This window comes from Drosophila bipectinata, chromosome 3R, assembly GCF_030179905.1.
Source record: "Drosophila bipectinata strain 14024-0381.07 chromosome 3R, DbipHiC1v2, whole genome shotgun sequence".
Classification (NCBI taxonomy): domain Eukaryota; kingdom Metazoa; phylum Arthropoda; class Insecta; order Diptera; family Drosophilidae; genus Drosophila; species Drosophila bipectinata.
The window spans coordinates 27,822,813-27,837,392 of record NC_091739.1 but is presented as its reverse complement, the minus strand read 5'-3'; the positions used below and the strand labels follow the sequence as shown (position 1 = coordinate 27,837,392).

General features: G+C 44.8%; 1 protein-coding gene across 4 annotated transcripts in view; it reads left to right on the top strand.

Annotated features, from left to right (window-relative positions):
• Window positions 1-14,580, top strand: part of LOC108118579 (protein amalgam) — a 123,767-nt gene that overhangs the window by 103,752 nt on the left and 5,435 nt on the right. For 2 of the 4 annotated variants that reach the window (XM_017231338.3, XM_017231339.3), the window contains exons 6-11: window positions 727-867; window positions 1,467-1,598; window positions 2,283-2,380; window positions 8,094-8,323; window positions 10,399-10,767; window positions 11,086-11,144. In XM_017231338.3, coding sequence (XP_017086827.2) covers window positions 727-867; window positions 1,467-1,598; window positions 2,283-2,380; window positions 8,094-8,323; window positions 10,399-10,767; window positions 11,086-11,144 — 1,029 coding nt within the window. Of the gene's footprint in view, window positions 1-726; window positions 868-1,466; window positions 1,599-2,282; window positions 2,381-8,093; window positions 8,324-10,398; window positions 10,768-11,085; window positions 11,145-14,580 lie in introns of those variants that run through there. The other 2 variants (XM_070281787.1, XM_070281788.1) reach the window with 2 other exon arrangements.

Here is a 14,580-nt window from a genome sequence, read left to right as displayed (position 1 = left end):
CGCCTTTTGGTTTATTGAGCTGTTGATTTTGATACTGGCATTTAAATGGGAAAATTTCGGTCCAGGCACAATATCAGCACGTCAATGTGTGTCCTTGTGTCTTTGTCCCAATTTATGGACCAGCCAAATGAATGAAATCCCCAAGAGCTTAAGCTAAATAAAACAGAAAAGAGAAAAACTAGAGGACCCAAGGAGACAAAAAATAAAATAAATACAAAATCAGAAACTCGGAGCAAACAACCATCGCAAACAACAAACACCAACTGCCAACTGCCGGCCATTCAGTTGGCCCCAAAAATATAATAATGCATAAGAAATGCCCATAAAATGGGATGAAGGCATCTGGCATTGTCCTTGATTTGGCCAGCGCACAGCAGACATAATTTTTAACAGCTGTAAAATAATGCCGCCACAAGTATAAATAAATGCCAGTCCCGAATTAAATCAAACTATGCCCCGGCGGGGTCACAAAAAATGTGGATTCCGGGGGCCACTTCCAAGTCGAAGACGCGTAAACGTCGTTTTCTCTCATTCAATTTGCATTCGGGCCGCATTTATTTATTCAAATTGTATGATGTCCTTGCCCGGCCCCACTTTGCATACATTTCGGTGGACAGTGGGCATCCTGAGACTCAAAAGCGGGTGGTCAGTGGGCTTTTTTTGTTGTTTATTTCAGACCAGGCCGTTTCTAATGTGTTTTCTCTTCTCTGTTTATTTTCTTTGCAGTGCCACCGAGGATTCATCACATTAGCACCGGCGGACATTTGCAAGTCAAAAAGGGCTCGTCGGTGCGCATCGAATGCTCGGCCACTGGCAATCCGATGCCGAATGTGACTTGGAGCCGCAAAAATAATATTTTGCCCAACGGTGAGATTCCGCATAAATGCGAACACGAGTGCCGTAGCCCAAGTAAAAAATGAAAAACCAAAAAAAAAAAGAATGTCAGGAGCCAAAACAACAGAAACAAAAACAAACACCAAAACCAACCGACCAGCAACCACGCAAATTAAAATCATAAAGAGCAACAAAGGACGAGGCAAAAGTAAATGAACACAGTCGTAAAAGAAACTTTAAACAATTTCCATAAAAATGGAAAGTCAAAGAAATTATATTTTCCGCCCCGCCCGCCTCGCTCCGCCTTTATTATTAAATATAATGCTTACTCTTCCGGCAACGTTCAGTGAGTCCGGCAGTGTCCGATGCATGGTGGCTCGGTTGGTGGTTTCTGGTGTCGGGTGGTCTCGGGTGATGGGGTGGTGACCCGCGGAGAGGAGACTACGGCCGGACATCACTGTCACTTGGCCGCACGTTGATTCCTCGTAATTGGCTCTGTCATTTCTTGGGCTCCGGCGGCTCTTGATGCTTCGAACCTCTCCGACCTGACCTTATTGAGTTGCATTTTTCATGCGGTTTTCGTGGGGTATGCCCCCGATTTCTTTTGTTCTTTTTTTTATTTCTTCTTCCAGGCGAGGAGAAGCTACACTCGCACGTCCTCTCCATTGAGAACGTGGATCGGCACAAGGGCGGCGTATACATCTGCACTGCAAACAATCGTGTTGGTCAGCCCGCTTCCAGTCAGGTCGTCCTACATGTCCTGTGTAAGTACCCCATAAACTCTTTAAAAAAGTTACTTTAAAGATGTTTAAATAGTTTAATTAGGCGCCCTGCTTTATAATAAAAAATAAATTGTACATATATTTATTTTTCCTACAAGCTTGATTATTTTTTTAAGTGCCTTTCAACTCACAATGGAAGTGAAACGAATTAATTTTTTCAGAACTCCGTTCTGCCACGAAGTTCGACTGTCAGTCCAATTTATGTCAAATCCGATTTCGATTTCCAACTGGTTCTGACTTTTAACGCTCACGAGGCACCACATGCAGTCAAGTAGATGACGATGGCAGTCAAACGTGGTACTTTCAGGGGGCAGAACTCGCCCGTTGTTTGCCACTCGCCGCAGAGTGGAGTGCCTTTATTACGTTTACACACTTACCGACATTTATTGGGCTGGCTTGTAATTATTGAAATGCCTTGTAGAGACTACCGGCCATTCTGACATTTATTAACAATTTATATATAATTTTGATGAAAATTGTAATGGCAGTGTGTGCCAATTAAAGGACTTTCGTCACTATTTTCACTTTCGGTTTCATTAGCCGGCAGGCATTGCTGGAATTTGGCCATTGATTTCTTTCTCGTTCAATGCAAAAAGGACTATGTTTATGTTATTAACTAATTTCATATTACATTCTCCCTCTTTTCTTTTCTTTCTCATTACACAGTCTCACCGGAAATCTCCGTGGAGCGACCCGTGGTCTTTTCCGGCGAAGGGCACGAGGCCACGCTGGTCTGCATTGTCCACGGCGAAACGCAGCCTGAGGTATGTTTTAATTAAATTTCATACATAAATTTTCATTATCGCACTTGCTCACTTGGAAGCACGTACACCCACACAACTCTACTCATGCTCAGATACTGAGTCCCATATAAAGAGAAATGTCCGCAGATATATCCATAGATTTAGTCATCGAGGCGACTCCATTGTTTGCCAGCAGGCGGTTGCTGCCACAACGCATTAATTAAAAGTCTACAAAGGCAAATTGAAGTGCACTACAAAGTGCAGATGAGAGATAAAAAGGACGAATACGAATACAATAAAGGAAGACGCCGAGCATAATTTTAATCAAACATCGCACACAGCGTGCGAGTGAGACACAGCCTGTCGCCATTCCACTCGGTATTGCATTTTTTTCGTAAACGAGTATTTCTGCAGTAATTTCAACTTCACTTTTAGCCAGGCCGGCACTCGCATTCGCACTCTCCGGCAGCCCCTTTGTCCCTCGTCGGTCCTCTTCGTGTTTATTTTTGTGCTTTGCGCCTTTTGTCGACATTTAAATTAATACGCTCGGCTATAATTCAAAGTAAAATTGCGGAAGTTGCCAAAGCGGAAGTGAGAAGCGGCGAGAGCCCCGAAAAAAAAAAATAACAAGAGAAATGCCAAAGAGCTGAAAAGAAACCCGAAATGACATACCGCACACAGCCAAGAAAAAGCAGAGAAATTACTTACTAGGGTGACCCTATGAGGGCTGAAAATTCAATATGTAAATCAATAAAAAGATTAAATGTGTTTTCAGCCAAAAACATGACTTAAAGAGTAATTCTCTTTATGACAACGCGGCGTATGCGTTATGTTGATTGAATATTACTAATACGCCATGTTGGCATACTGAATTTTCAATTGTTTTCAATTTGACAACAAAATAACCTTAAATAGTTTAAAATTTTCGCATTTGACTTTAGGACCACACTGCGTATGAGCAATATGTTTCCTTGAATATTTTTCCTTAGTTTATTTAAGTTATTTTAGCTAAAAGTTCGTACAAGTCCACCCTAACGAGTGGCCCAGTGGCAGTCCAAATAATGACTTGCAACCGCAAATGTCAATGCTTAAAATTATACAGCTCCCGTTTCATTTCACTCCGTTTCGGTCCTGTTCCATTTTTGGCCCGTTTCGTGCTGGGTCCTGTCTGGGTTCTGACTTCTGACTACTGACTGCTGACTCCTGACTGCCGGCCCGTTCCGCGAATTCCGACAGCGCATTAAGTTTTTATGCTATTTAATTTTTAACATTTTTTGTTGGCCCTCGTTTTGTGGCCGCAAAGAGTTGACTGCTTTCCAGCGAACAGCGTAACTATTTATTTGCCAGCTAGCTGCAGCTTTTTATTTGCTCTGTCCGACACATTTCATTATGGTCGTCGCTGCCCGCCATGCCCCCCGTGGTCCCCTTTCTCCCCACGTTACCCTTAATGTCCTGCCCCTGCTGCTAGCAGCGTCGGCGTCAACGCCTCCTGCTTTGCATTGTGCATGCCATCTCCAGTTGACGAGGACGTGGCGGGAAGAACGGGAAGAGCGGTGGGCGGCTGATGGCAGCGGGGCGTGGCATTTAGTAGTCTTTGAGAATGGCATTTCCGCATGCAATTTTTACATTGGCCGCCTCCTCCTCCTAGCAACTACGTTGCGCTGGCCGCAGTTCGTCATTTTTCTTCATTCATTTAATTTTTTTTTGTTTTCAACATTTTTTTCCCTTTATTTTGCATCCCTGTGGCTAAGTGTATACAATTTAACGCTTCCTTTTCATTTCGTTTTCGCTCGCTTTTTATTTTTGTATGGTTGTCCTTTAACGAGCCGCTGGGTCAAAGTACCTGCATATAAAAATTTTCAAGTGTGCCACTGACGCGGCAGTTTCGAGTTTCGAGGCTTTTTAGTTAGGTCCCGGCTTTCCTAAATGTTAATTAAGGAACTCACTCGCATGTGAACTCTCCACCACAAAGGTCGGTTTAATTAGCGTATTAAATACCGGAATCCAACAAATGTATCTGCGGCATTTCACCATTGTTTGGAATTTTAGCTTTACATCCAGCTATTGGCGTCCACAAAAGGTGGAACAATATCACTGTGTCGCCGAACGAATGAGTCCTGATGGAATATTGAAATTTATATGGACGTAGATTATGACATATCATTTATTGTTCGCATTGTCCGGCAGAGTGCATTTTTAATTATGTCTTGTCAGCGGCGAGGAGGCTTTTGCGGTGGAAAAACCGCAAACTATGCGGCACTGGAGCAGCATATTAATTATTTAGCGCGCATTGAAAGCGGTCCCCCACACACAGAGCCCTGGCACATCCATTGGCACTTATGTGCATATTTACATATTAATTACGCATTGCACCACAAGCCCAAGTCTGGCGTATTCATAATCCATTGATATTGTCGATTTGTTGCATAATGAATATCATAAACAAGCACTAAGCTGTGCCTGCTCCATCCGAGTGCTCCTATTCCGCCAGCTACTCCTGCTACTCCTTCTCCCACAAGTGCCCCATCGACGGCAACAAAGTCATTAGAGCAATTGTCATTAACATGAGCGACGGCAATGAGACAACATCATTATCAACGTCAACGGGCAACGGGCAACGGCATTGTCAACGTTGTCAACGATGTTGTCGCCGTCATCGATGTCGGACGCATTAAACATGCAGCAGCATTTGACAGAGCCATCAACGTCAGCAGCTAACAGCATTAATGGCCGTCCGTATGGACAGCAACTGTTCCCTAATATATACGCCGCACAGCCCCATAGCCCCACAGCCCAAACGCCATACTCACCCATAGCCCAGCGAACCCCGACCCTTGAACGTGGCTGATGAGCTTTCATCGCTCGAGCCAGCTAGAGTGCAGCTATGGCTTTTAATTATTTTGCAAATTAATTTCCAAATTGGTAATTTTCTTCACATTTACACACTCATACTGAGGCCGTAATGAGTTTTTGTTCCGGTCGGAGGACTAGCAGTTAGCCTATTGGCCCGATCTGAAATGAGCTTAGATGAGTTTTGATGGCACAAAATTGCTAAATGATTTCAGGAATCGTTGGAATGGAAATTGCTAGCTAAGAGCATTTGAACAATATTTAATATTAACACTAGCGGATGTGTGTTTATTCAGCAAATAATTTTTTAATCCAGGTGTTTACGGTTTAAGATTCTAAATAGTTTAAAAATTTGCAAATATTCAACAATAAACATAAACTTTATGCATTGCACACTCTATGGCCTACAATTATTTGCCAAACATTTAGTGGCACTCTAAACTAACATTTAACTACCGTAATTAATTACGGGAAAGTTATTTATTGTCATTATCTAATATCTATTAGCATTTCCCTGGGCGGCAGTGGCAGCAGAAACTTTGTGGAGCAGCTGGAACTGGGAGCAGTCGGCGGGTGAAGGCAACAACTTAAGTCAAACTGTGGTCATTAGTAGCGACACCAGCGGTAGCAACACCAGAAGCCGCCACAGAAGCAGAAGCAATTCCTGTTCCACACGCAACTCCATTCCGATTCTCGTGTGTGCGTGCTGGCGTGCCAACGTTGCGTATGCGTAATTCCCACATGCCTCTTGCAATTATTTGGCTTTTCTTTTCGACTAGCTCAGCCTTTGTCGCGTTTTCGCTCCCAGCTGCCACTCGCCCACACACGCACACCTTCGTATGTACAGAACGGACAGCCATCCAACAACACACTTCCTCCAGCAATTTCCGCTGCGCCAGTCGACGAATAATAGATTGCCAGGCAAGGATATCAGCAGAGGAAACCCAAAAAAAAAAAAAAGAAAAGAGGTCCGAATGAGATTCACTTGGCAAAGGCACGCATACTCTCGTTTCTTCCCTTTTTGGCTGATTAGTGTTGATTGGTATTTCTCGCTTTGCTGCTCATCAATGCTAATTTTTTGCTGCTTTGTTTTGCACTTCGGCGGGGAAGAGCTTCAAAGTTTGCCAAGTTTCTGTTTCTGTTTCTGTTTCTGTTTCGATTCGATCCAATTCGATTCGTTTCCTTTTCTCTACTTCACGTGCTCTAGAAAGTAGAAAAAAAACAATAAAAAAGCATTGGAAAATTAAGCGCAAGTGCAAAAGATTGATTGGCACAACATTGGCGCGGATCTATTAATGAAGTGCACACAAGCTAGAGGCAATCAATTGCCGTCCCAATGGGCGACTAATAACATCCTGGCCGTGTAGCAATTAATTCAGTTAGCTGGACCATCCAGCCAGAGGCAAAATATTGAATAAAATAATTTTTGGTCATTTTTATGCCGCGTCAACACTTACGCCTCGTTACGCACGATTGAAGGAAATGGCGCCAGGCCGATGATAGCGCCGGCGATGAATAAAGAGGACCAAGGGTACTCTCAGGATGAGGTTGCCCCCTCCAGGATGAGCTTGAATTAAGGACGAAACGTAAAATCAACATCGCCAGTCAGATCCAACTGGGATAGCAGAAAAGGCATGAAAAACGCAAACATCAACAGTTCGGACAAATAACGGCAAAAAACATTTATGGCATAACTGTAACTGCACACGTACACGTTGTATGACCAATGGGTGGATCTGTCTAACCCGGCCCCCCGTTCGTGTCTGTGTGTGTGTGTCTGTGAGGACGAAAATACGACAACACATATGCACTCCTGACAGCCATTTTAATGGAATATGCGGCATAACACTGCCGTCGTTAACTAATCCCAACCAAAACGTGGCAGAGGATCTGCAAATAAATACTAGGACTCGAAAATAGAAACCCCAGATAGCAACCACACATTCATACATATGTATTCCTTTCTTCCTCACATTCGTTTGGTGGCCTCATAATTTTTTCATCTATTTGTTTTAATATTTTTGTGCCTTTGTGGGTAGCTGGAGATTGGATTTTGGTATGTGCGTCATGCCATAGAGCACCTGCTGCTGCTGGTGCCACCAATCCCGACCGCCACCCGTATCCCCTGTTAATTCGTGCGTTCTGTCCTTGCTTATCTCACATCCTGCCGCTACCCGGCGTTTCCTGGCATATCCTGTCTGCGAACTGTCAGCACGGCGACAGCTCGGCGCTTGCAGCGACTCGCGCCCAATTCATTTACAAAACACGCACAGCCCGTCCGTCTGTATCTGTCCCTCATAGTTGGGATACGAGCCACGTTGTATCGGGACCTTTGCGGGATGTGTTTGCACAGGACTCGTAGACTTTTGGGGCTCGCACTTGACACACAAAACATGTTGTCGAGACCGGCTGCTGCAAAATATGTAACAAACAAATAGAGACAAACAATGCAGAATCGAAGATGAATTTCGTTCACTGCCATTGGGAACAAAAAAATTTTGATTGTAAAATCAATACTCATTGCCGGCACGTCGATCTGGTTTTCAATTTCAAGAGAAATTACGTTTAATTGACGCTCAAGTGACAGCCAGTAAGGAGTGGAGTACGCAAGTGGATGTGTAAGTGGCAGTGTAGGTGGAATTGAAAGTACTCGCCGCAAATCGTCTTAACTTTTGCCCCCATCTCGACCCCGGCCATCTCGAGCCAAGAAACTCCCAGGCCGTTACCTCAATCTGAACCCCAAGTTTAGGTGTACAGAAAACACAAAACCGAATCACGCACACATAAAGATACTCACCCACTCACCGACTCACTCACTAACTCGCCAGTTAGTTGGCCAAGTCGTGCTCGGATCCGGATTGACCAAGTTTTCAATTATTTACAGGTAATTTGGTTCAAAGACACCATGCAATTGGATACCACGGAGAGGCACATCATGGAAACGCGCGGTTCAAGGCACACGCTGATTATACGCAAAGTGCATCCACAGGACTTTGGCAACTACTCCTGTGTGGCCGAGAACCAGCTCGGCAAGGCACGCAAGACCCTGCAGTTGAGCGGAAAACCGAACGTTGCCGTTTTTAATTCACCGCCAATCAGTCAGTACAAGGACAGGTAAGTCGATTCAACCAATAGTCGATTTCAGCTACTTTAGGAAAGAAAATAAAAAAGTGAGCAGGGCACGTGCCAGGTTGGCGCAGTTCTCGACTGCCTAATTAGGATTTCGAGAGTCGAAAGAGCTTTCCGTGGAGTCCATCAATCCCTGGTAACTGACCGTAAAATGCAAAATCCAAAGCAAACGTCAGATTTGGAGGGCTGATTGCACTCAGATGATGATGCACTGAGCTCGCACTGGGCAACTTTATTAGATTAATTTCGTTGACTGACATGGCAACCGGGGGAGAAGAGGGACTGACTGACGAATAGAGGGACAGAGGGAGCACCCTGCGAATACGTAACGTATGAAACTTTTAATTGGATTAGCTGTCATCAAACACACGCACACCCACGCTCGCCCTATAAGTGGGCAGACAAAGGGATGTGGAGCTGGGAGCTGGGAGCTGGGAGCTGACAGTGAAAGGGAATGGTACCGAGGGGATAGGGGATAGGGAAAGGTAGTCAGCGAAGCGGCAAACAAGCTCAATTCTCATGTCACACCCGAACAAAGTGGCAGACGGAACAGAGCGCAGAGACAGGCCGACAAACCGACAGTTAGATAGCTTTACACGATTTAAAAGAAAAAATAAAAAAAATTTATATATTGGTGGAAGGGAATGCCACTGGGGCACCTTTCAATAATTCAACTCGGTTCGAATCCAATTGAAGCTGAAACTGGGGATTTCGGCCATTATAATTTTAGGGCAGCCATATTGCGCATACGCCCCGTTAGCGATAGCATAAAGCAACTTTTGGCCAAAAGCAACTAACCGAGGCCAGCGATAGCCATGTCAACTTTTACGCTGATTTCATTTCGTTTCATTTGGTTTGATTCGCCACCGGAAACTGCTGCCGGCAATTAAGCTACCAAAAGCCCGAATCGAACACACAAAGTACCCAAAAGCGATTCTCGCTTTCCCCCCAGCGAGCATTTCCCGCCCTCTGACATTTTCCCCGACTGGCGCCAGTCGCCGGCTCTTCAATTGTTAATAATCATTTTTATTGCTTGCGTTAGTTTTATGCTATATGCGAAAAGTTTTCTGATTGGCGTTTTATGTTTTTATTGTGCCCAGGACTTGAAGTTATTAGTTGGCATGGCCCAATAATCATACGGAATACACAAACGAGAGCAAAACAAAACAGGAAGAAGGTCCTTGCCAGCTCGGCCCACTTGTTTACGGCCTGGCTTTTGCAGAGGCACATTGCCCATGCTGATTAACATTCAAATTGTGTGCCGACTTTATCGCAAAGCAATGAACTTGCGCCTTTGTAATGCGCCCCATCCTCCATCCTCCGAGCGCGACATCCCGGCTAAATCTGGAGCCTGTTCATGGGACTCGTAATTAGTTGTTTACTTGAGCAGCTCGCTCCTCCGGAGTGTGCCTATAAATAAGTTTTGTTACCGGACTAATGAGCTCCGACAAAGGAGACGGAGGACTGCTGCTTTAAAGCTTCCGATAACCAGTCTTTAAGCCAGCGGGGCCATTGACCAAAAATGCATTTAGCCAACCCTCCAGTGCTGGCTCTCGGTTCGCCCTAATCATGGCACAATGCACACTGCGATATAACTCCATTTACACTTGAGCTGAGAATGTGGCAGGACTGTTGGCCTTTCGGTTGAATGGACGTATTGTGGCAGGACCAAGGAACGGGGGTAGCTGGCCAAACAAGCAGCCAATAACAAAGGAGCGGGTGAGCATTATGTCGGGACTGCAGTTGCAAAAGCAGCAGCAGCAGCAGGAGCAGGAGCAAGAGTTCCTTCAGACGCAGTATCTTAACCCCGCCATTGTCGTCAGGCATTGATTACGTTGTTGTCGTTTTGTTGTCCTGAATCCTTCAGATTCTGACTGCAGCTTGCGTGCTAGTAACAATAGCTGCAGCAGCAGCAGCAGTAGCAGCTCTCAATAGAGAATTTAACAATTACATATTGATTGAACCCGCCTTGGAATAAGTCCCCACGCCAACTGTTGCGCGCAAAACTTTGCGATAACCGGAGCCACTTACTGAACCCTGTTCCCCTTTCTCCTTTCCAGATACAACATCTCCTGGGCCGTCGACTCGCACTCTCCCATCGAGGAGTATAAGTTGTCCTTCCGCAAGCTGCCACAAGGACACGAGGTCGTTGGCAACTCCATCGATTCCCCATCCTCTTCGTCCTCCTCGATGTCCTCCTCGCAGATGTACGGCTCCGGACTGCACTCACACCGGATGGGCAGCAACTTGGGCGGTGGCATCTCGGGCAGTTACTCCGGCTACGGTAACATGATGCACTGGGGCCACAACGATTGGCGCAACGTTGTCCTGCCGGCCATCCCTCTGTCCCATCACTACGCCCAGGGCATGAGCTACATGATACGCGGCCTGGATCCCGATCAGCACTACGAGGCCACCGTGCAGTCCAGGTGAGTTGAAAACAATACAGCTAATACAAGTTGAGTAACAAATAGAGAACTTGCATTGCTTTAAGAAGTTTCTGAAATCTTTACTTTTTCCTCTTACCCTTTTCTTTAGAAAAGGAGTATAATTTAAGGAGATTTAAGGAGAATATTATATTCCTAACCAGTATAATTAGAGAAATTTGAGACACTTCAGAGTAGAATGCCCTAAACCATTTAAATGCTAATGCACTTAGCTCAGATCATTAGCAGGCATTTGCATATTAATATTCACTAATGGCGCTGAGCCACATCATTAATACACCAAATGGTTCTCAATTACAGGAATCGATACGGCTGGAGCGATTTGACCAACAGCTTCGTCTTCTCCACGTCATCTAATGGTGAGTTCCAGATTTAAAATTTAACAAATAAGGAAGATAATTTAAAGGAGGCAGCCCTTTGAGGGCATCCATAGCTCGGCTTGCTGTGGCTTAATTCCGATTTCTTTGTGTACTTTATGTTGCTCGCTGCATGCATAATAATTTGGTATTAAGCTCTGCTTTCGCTGATAATCCACAAAAATCCCAATAAGGCTGCAGCAAGCACACAAAAAGACAAGCCATAAAAAGGCAAATGAAAAAAGGACGAAAAAGTATCTGAGAATCAATGTGTATCGCAGTATCAAAAGAAAAATATGCTCCAACTGTGATAACTTAATGCATTAAAATTTATAACTGAAACGAGATCCAAAGTCGGGCAACTGAGGCGTGAAGCGAACACGTCGTTCTCTCGTTTATATTCGTTGTGAAAATTTCAGCAATCATTTCGCACTCATATTCGCGCACCAAAAAATGCACATGCACAGCATGTCAGATATCTTGCACCTTTTGTGCACTCACAGGTGGAAATCGTCGCAGGTCGGAATATTAAGAATCCTTTTATTCGGATTGAGTGGGAAATTTGATAGGGTCTTTAATATAAATACATAAGATTATATTACATAAAGGTAGCAATCTTGTATCTTTCATACATCATTGTAATCCCTGCGTATATCAAGTATACGCACTGTGGTCTACTATTTCGTCCAGAACGTTTTAGTCTCAGTATAAGCTTAGGTGCTTAGGTGTTACCCTGACTCGTCATAATTATGGTGAAAAATAGAATAGGAAGCCAAGACAAGATCTCTAATTGGATGTGAGTGTGCATCTTGTGCAGTTCCTTGAAAGTCACCTTTGGGTGCGGCGATAAATAAACAAAGAAGCAGCCCCCCGCTTGCCCAGCAGAAAGGCAGGTGGGTTGAGATCTAAATGCGCGCTCGGAATCCATTTGTATGCAAAACTATTGTTGCATTGCATACAGAATTTCTGCGGCATTGACTGGGCGGGAAAATGCGAGAAAACTCGGTGGGAAAGCGCGCACAGAAAAGCGATTTTCCATGCAAATGACGCACATTTGCCGGCGCCGCCTTGCCATCTTTTGGCTGCCGCTGCGAAATGCATGCAAATGCAAAATGGTGCACAGTTCAATGCCGCCTTTGCCGCCATTTTTGCGGCTGTTGCAGTGGCAAACAGACGCATAAATATGCAGCAGCCGTAAAAACAATAACAAAAGCCAAAAGGAATATGCAATAAACACGCACATGGACCAGTGAGGAGATGCTTTCATACATTCAGTTGCCAGGCTGCTAGGCAGCCAGCCAGCCAGCAGGACGAAACGAAGCGGCGAAAATTCAATAAACCAAAACGTGAATGCCGCCACGCAATAAAAGGAGGAACTACATATCAGGATGCAGGGCGCCTGAATTCAGCAGCCGGGAAGATATCGATGTCACCTCACCGAGACGTGTTTGTTTTGACAGGTTGCACCCCGACACGTATTCTCTAGGAGCAGGCTCCACACAAAGGACTTCTTTAATACTGCTATAGGTCTCGTACTTCATTACGCGCCATTGAAAAGGAAGCTTCCTAGATCCTGGCATCCTTTTTCCTTCCGAGCCATCGAACCACAACTTCGTTGGCGGCAATTTATGGCTGTGCTTTGTACTAATGGAAATGACTTCATTATATTTTCCGAACGTAAACAATTTTCGCAATTAGTGGCCGAGCATGCGATGCAATAATAACCGCAAAAACATCACCAACAACAAGGTGCAATCGAGCAAAGCGGCAACTAATGAGCACCGAGTGTCATAACTGGGGTCCTGTTCGCACAATAACAATAACACTAAAGGAGGACAACCGTCCGGGCCCAGAAAGGCAAGATGGCTCCTAGAGTAAGCCTGGAGTAGTTCATTTACCTGCATTTCTCTGGGATCTAGGACTGGCTACTCAGAGAAATAAGGTGGCATCTGCAGTTGCGTTTAAAAGCTGGAGGTAGACATGTCAGTGCTGCAAATGGCATTTGAAAAGACAATGATACTTTGTCTCATTTCTAAACATCGTAGAACTAGGTCTTTAATAAAAGGACAGTTTTAAGAAACTTTAAAATATGTAATAATTATTAAATCAATAGAAGCTCACTGTTCTAATTAGATAAATTGCTTTGAAACTAAAGCAAACTCCGTGGAGTAATCTAAAAGATTGTAAAGAAGCGACGCCAGTAGGTCCCAGCTTAAGGACTCCCAAAGGGCATATGAACTTCGATTTTTTGTTGGTCCTTTCGCCACATTATCCCCATTGAGAATGCCCTGTAAGTGCATTTAATTTTTACGAGTCTTCGTCTACTATTCTCGAGTCCCATTGTGCCGCTGATGTTATCCTTGTTGGCATTGTTTTTGTTGTCATTGTCATAGACTCGATGCGTGGCGGTTGATGAGGGGAGGATATGGCCGGGGGGGTGAAGGTGAAGTGGATTACAAAAGCAGGAGGACACTGGAATAGACTCGGGCCAGGTATGCAGCTATTTACATCATGGAACTCAGTTATTGTAACGATGGCAGGGCACGCGGAACTAGTTTCTGCCGAGGGGAGGGGTCAGAGGTCAGGGGGTCGTGCCCCAGCCAGCACATAGAGACATAAAAAATAATGCATTTTGTGCACGCGAAAAAATACTCGACATAAAGCAAAAAAAGAAAGAAGTTAAATAAAATTACAACATAAAGTACGACAACGAGTGTTCAGTCTGCGATGGTGTGCGAATATATGTACGATATCAGTTTTTGTGCAAGTTTGAGTGTTTGTATGTGTGTGTGTGTGTGGTGGACGGGGGGGTGGGGGCTGGAAGAAATATCAGAAAATGAAAGACTCGTTGAAAGTTGCGTAAAACTTGCTGAAACTGCCAACTGAGGAGCGGCAGCAATGGCAGCCCCAACAATAATAACAACAACAACAACGAGGCATTCAAACGATGACAAAGTGGACCCTCACTGCATGTCCTTAGAATGCGTCGTCGCTGCTGGCACTGAGCGTCTGCTCGAAAACTTTCAATTTACTCGTCCTCATCCTCGTCCTCATCCTAGGCGATGGCGACGGACATCGTATCCTTGCCCCTAGGATCCAGAGGATCCCCGGGTCTTCCCGCCGCTCCTATGTGCGTTTGAAGCTTTGTGCTGCCGCTGGGAATACTTTAGCCGACTGCAGCAGCGTCATCGCTTTTTCGCCATTCTCTGTTCATACTGCGCTTTATTTTTTGCTTTGTTTGTTGCATGTAAGTAGCAAACTTTGCCGAGGCACATAGTGCATGGGAACAGCGAAAAAAAGATGGCAAAATAAAGGGCGCAAAAAAATGTGAAGAAACAAATAAGCAGGAGGGAAGGCGATGGGGAGCCGGCCCAAGTTTTGTAGTGGCAGCATAACAAGCACGGGCAAAAATAGAGCACCGCTCAGTTGCAAGATGTGT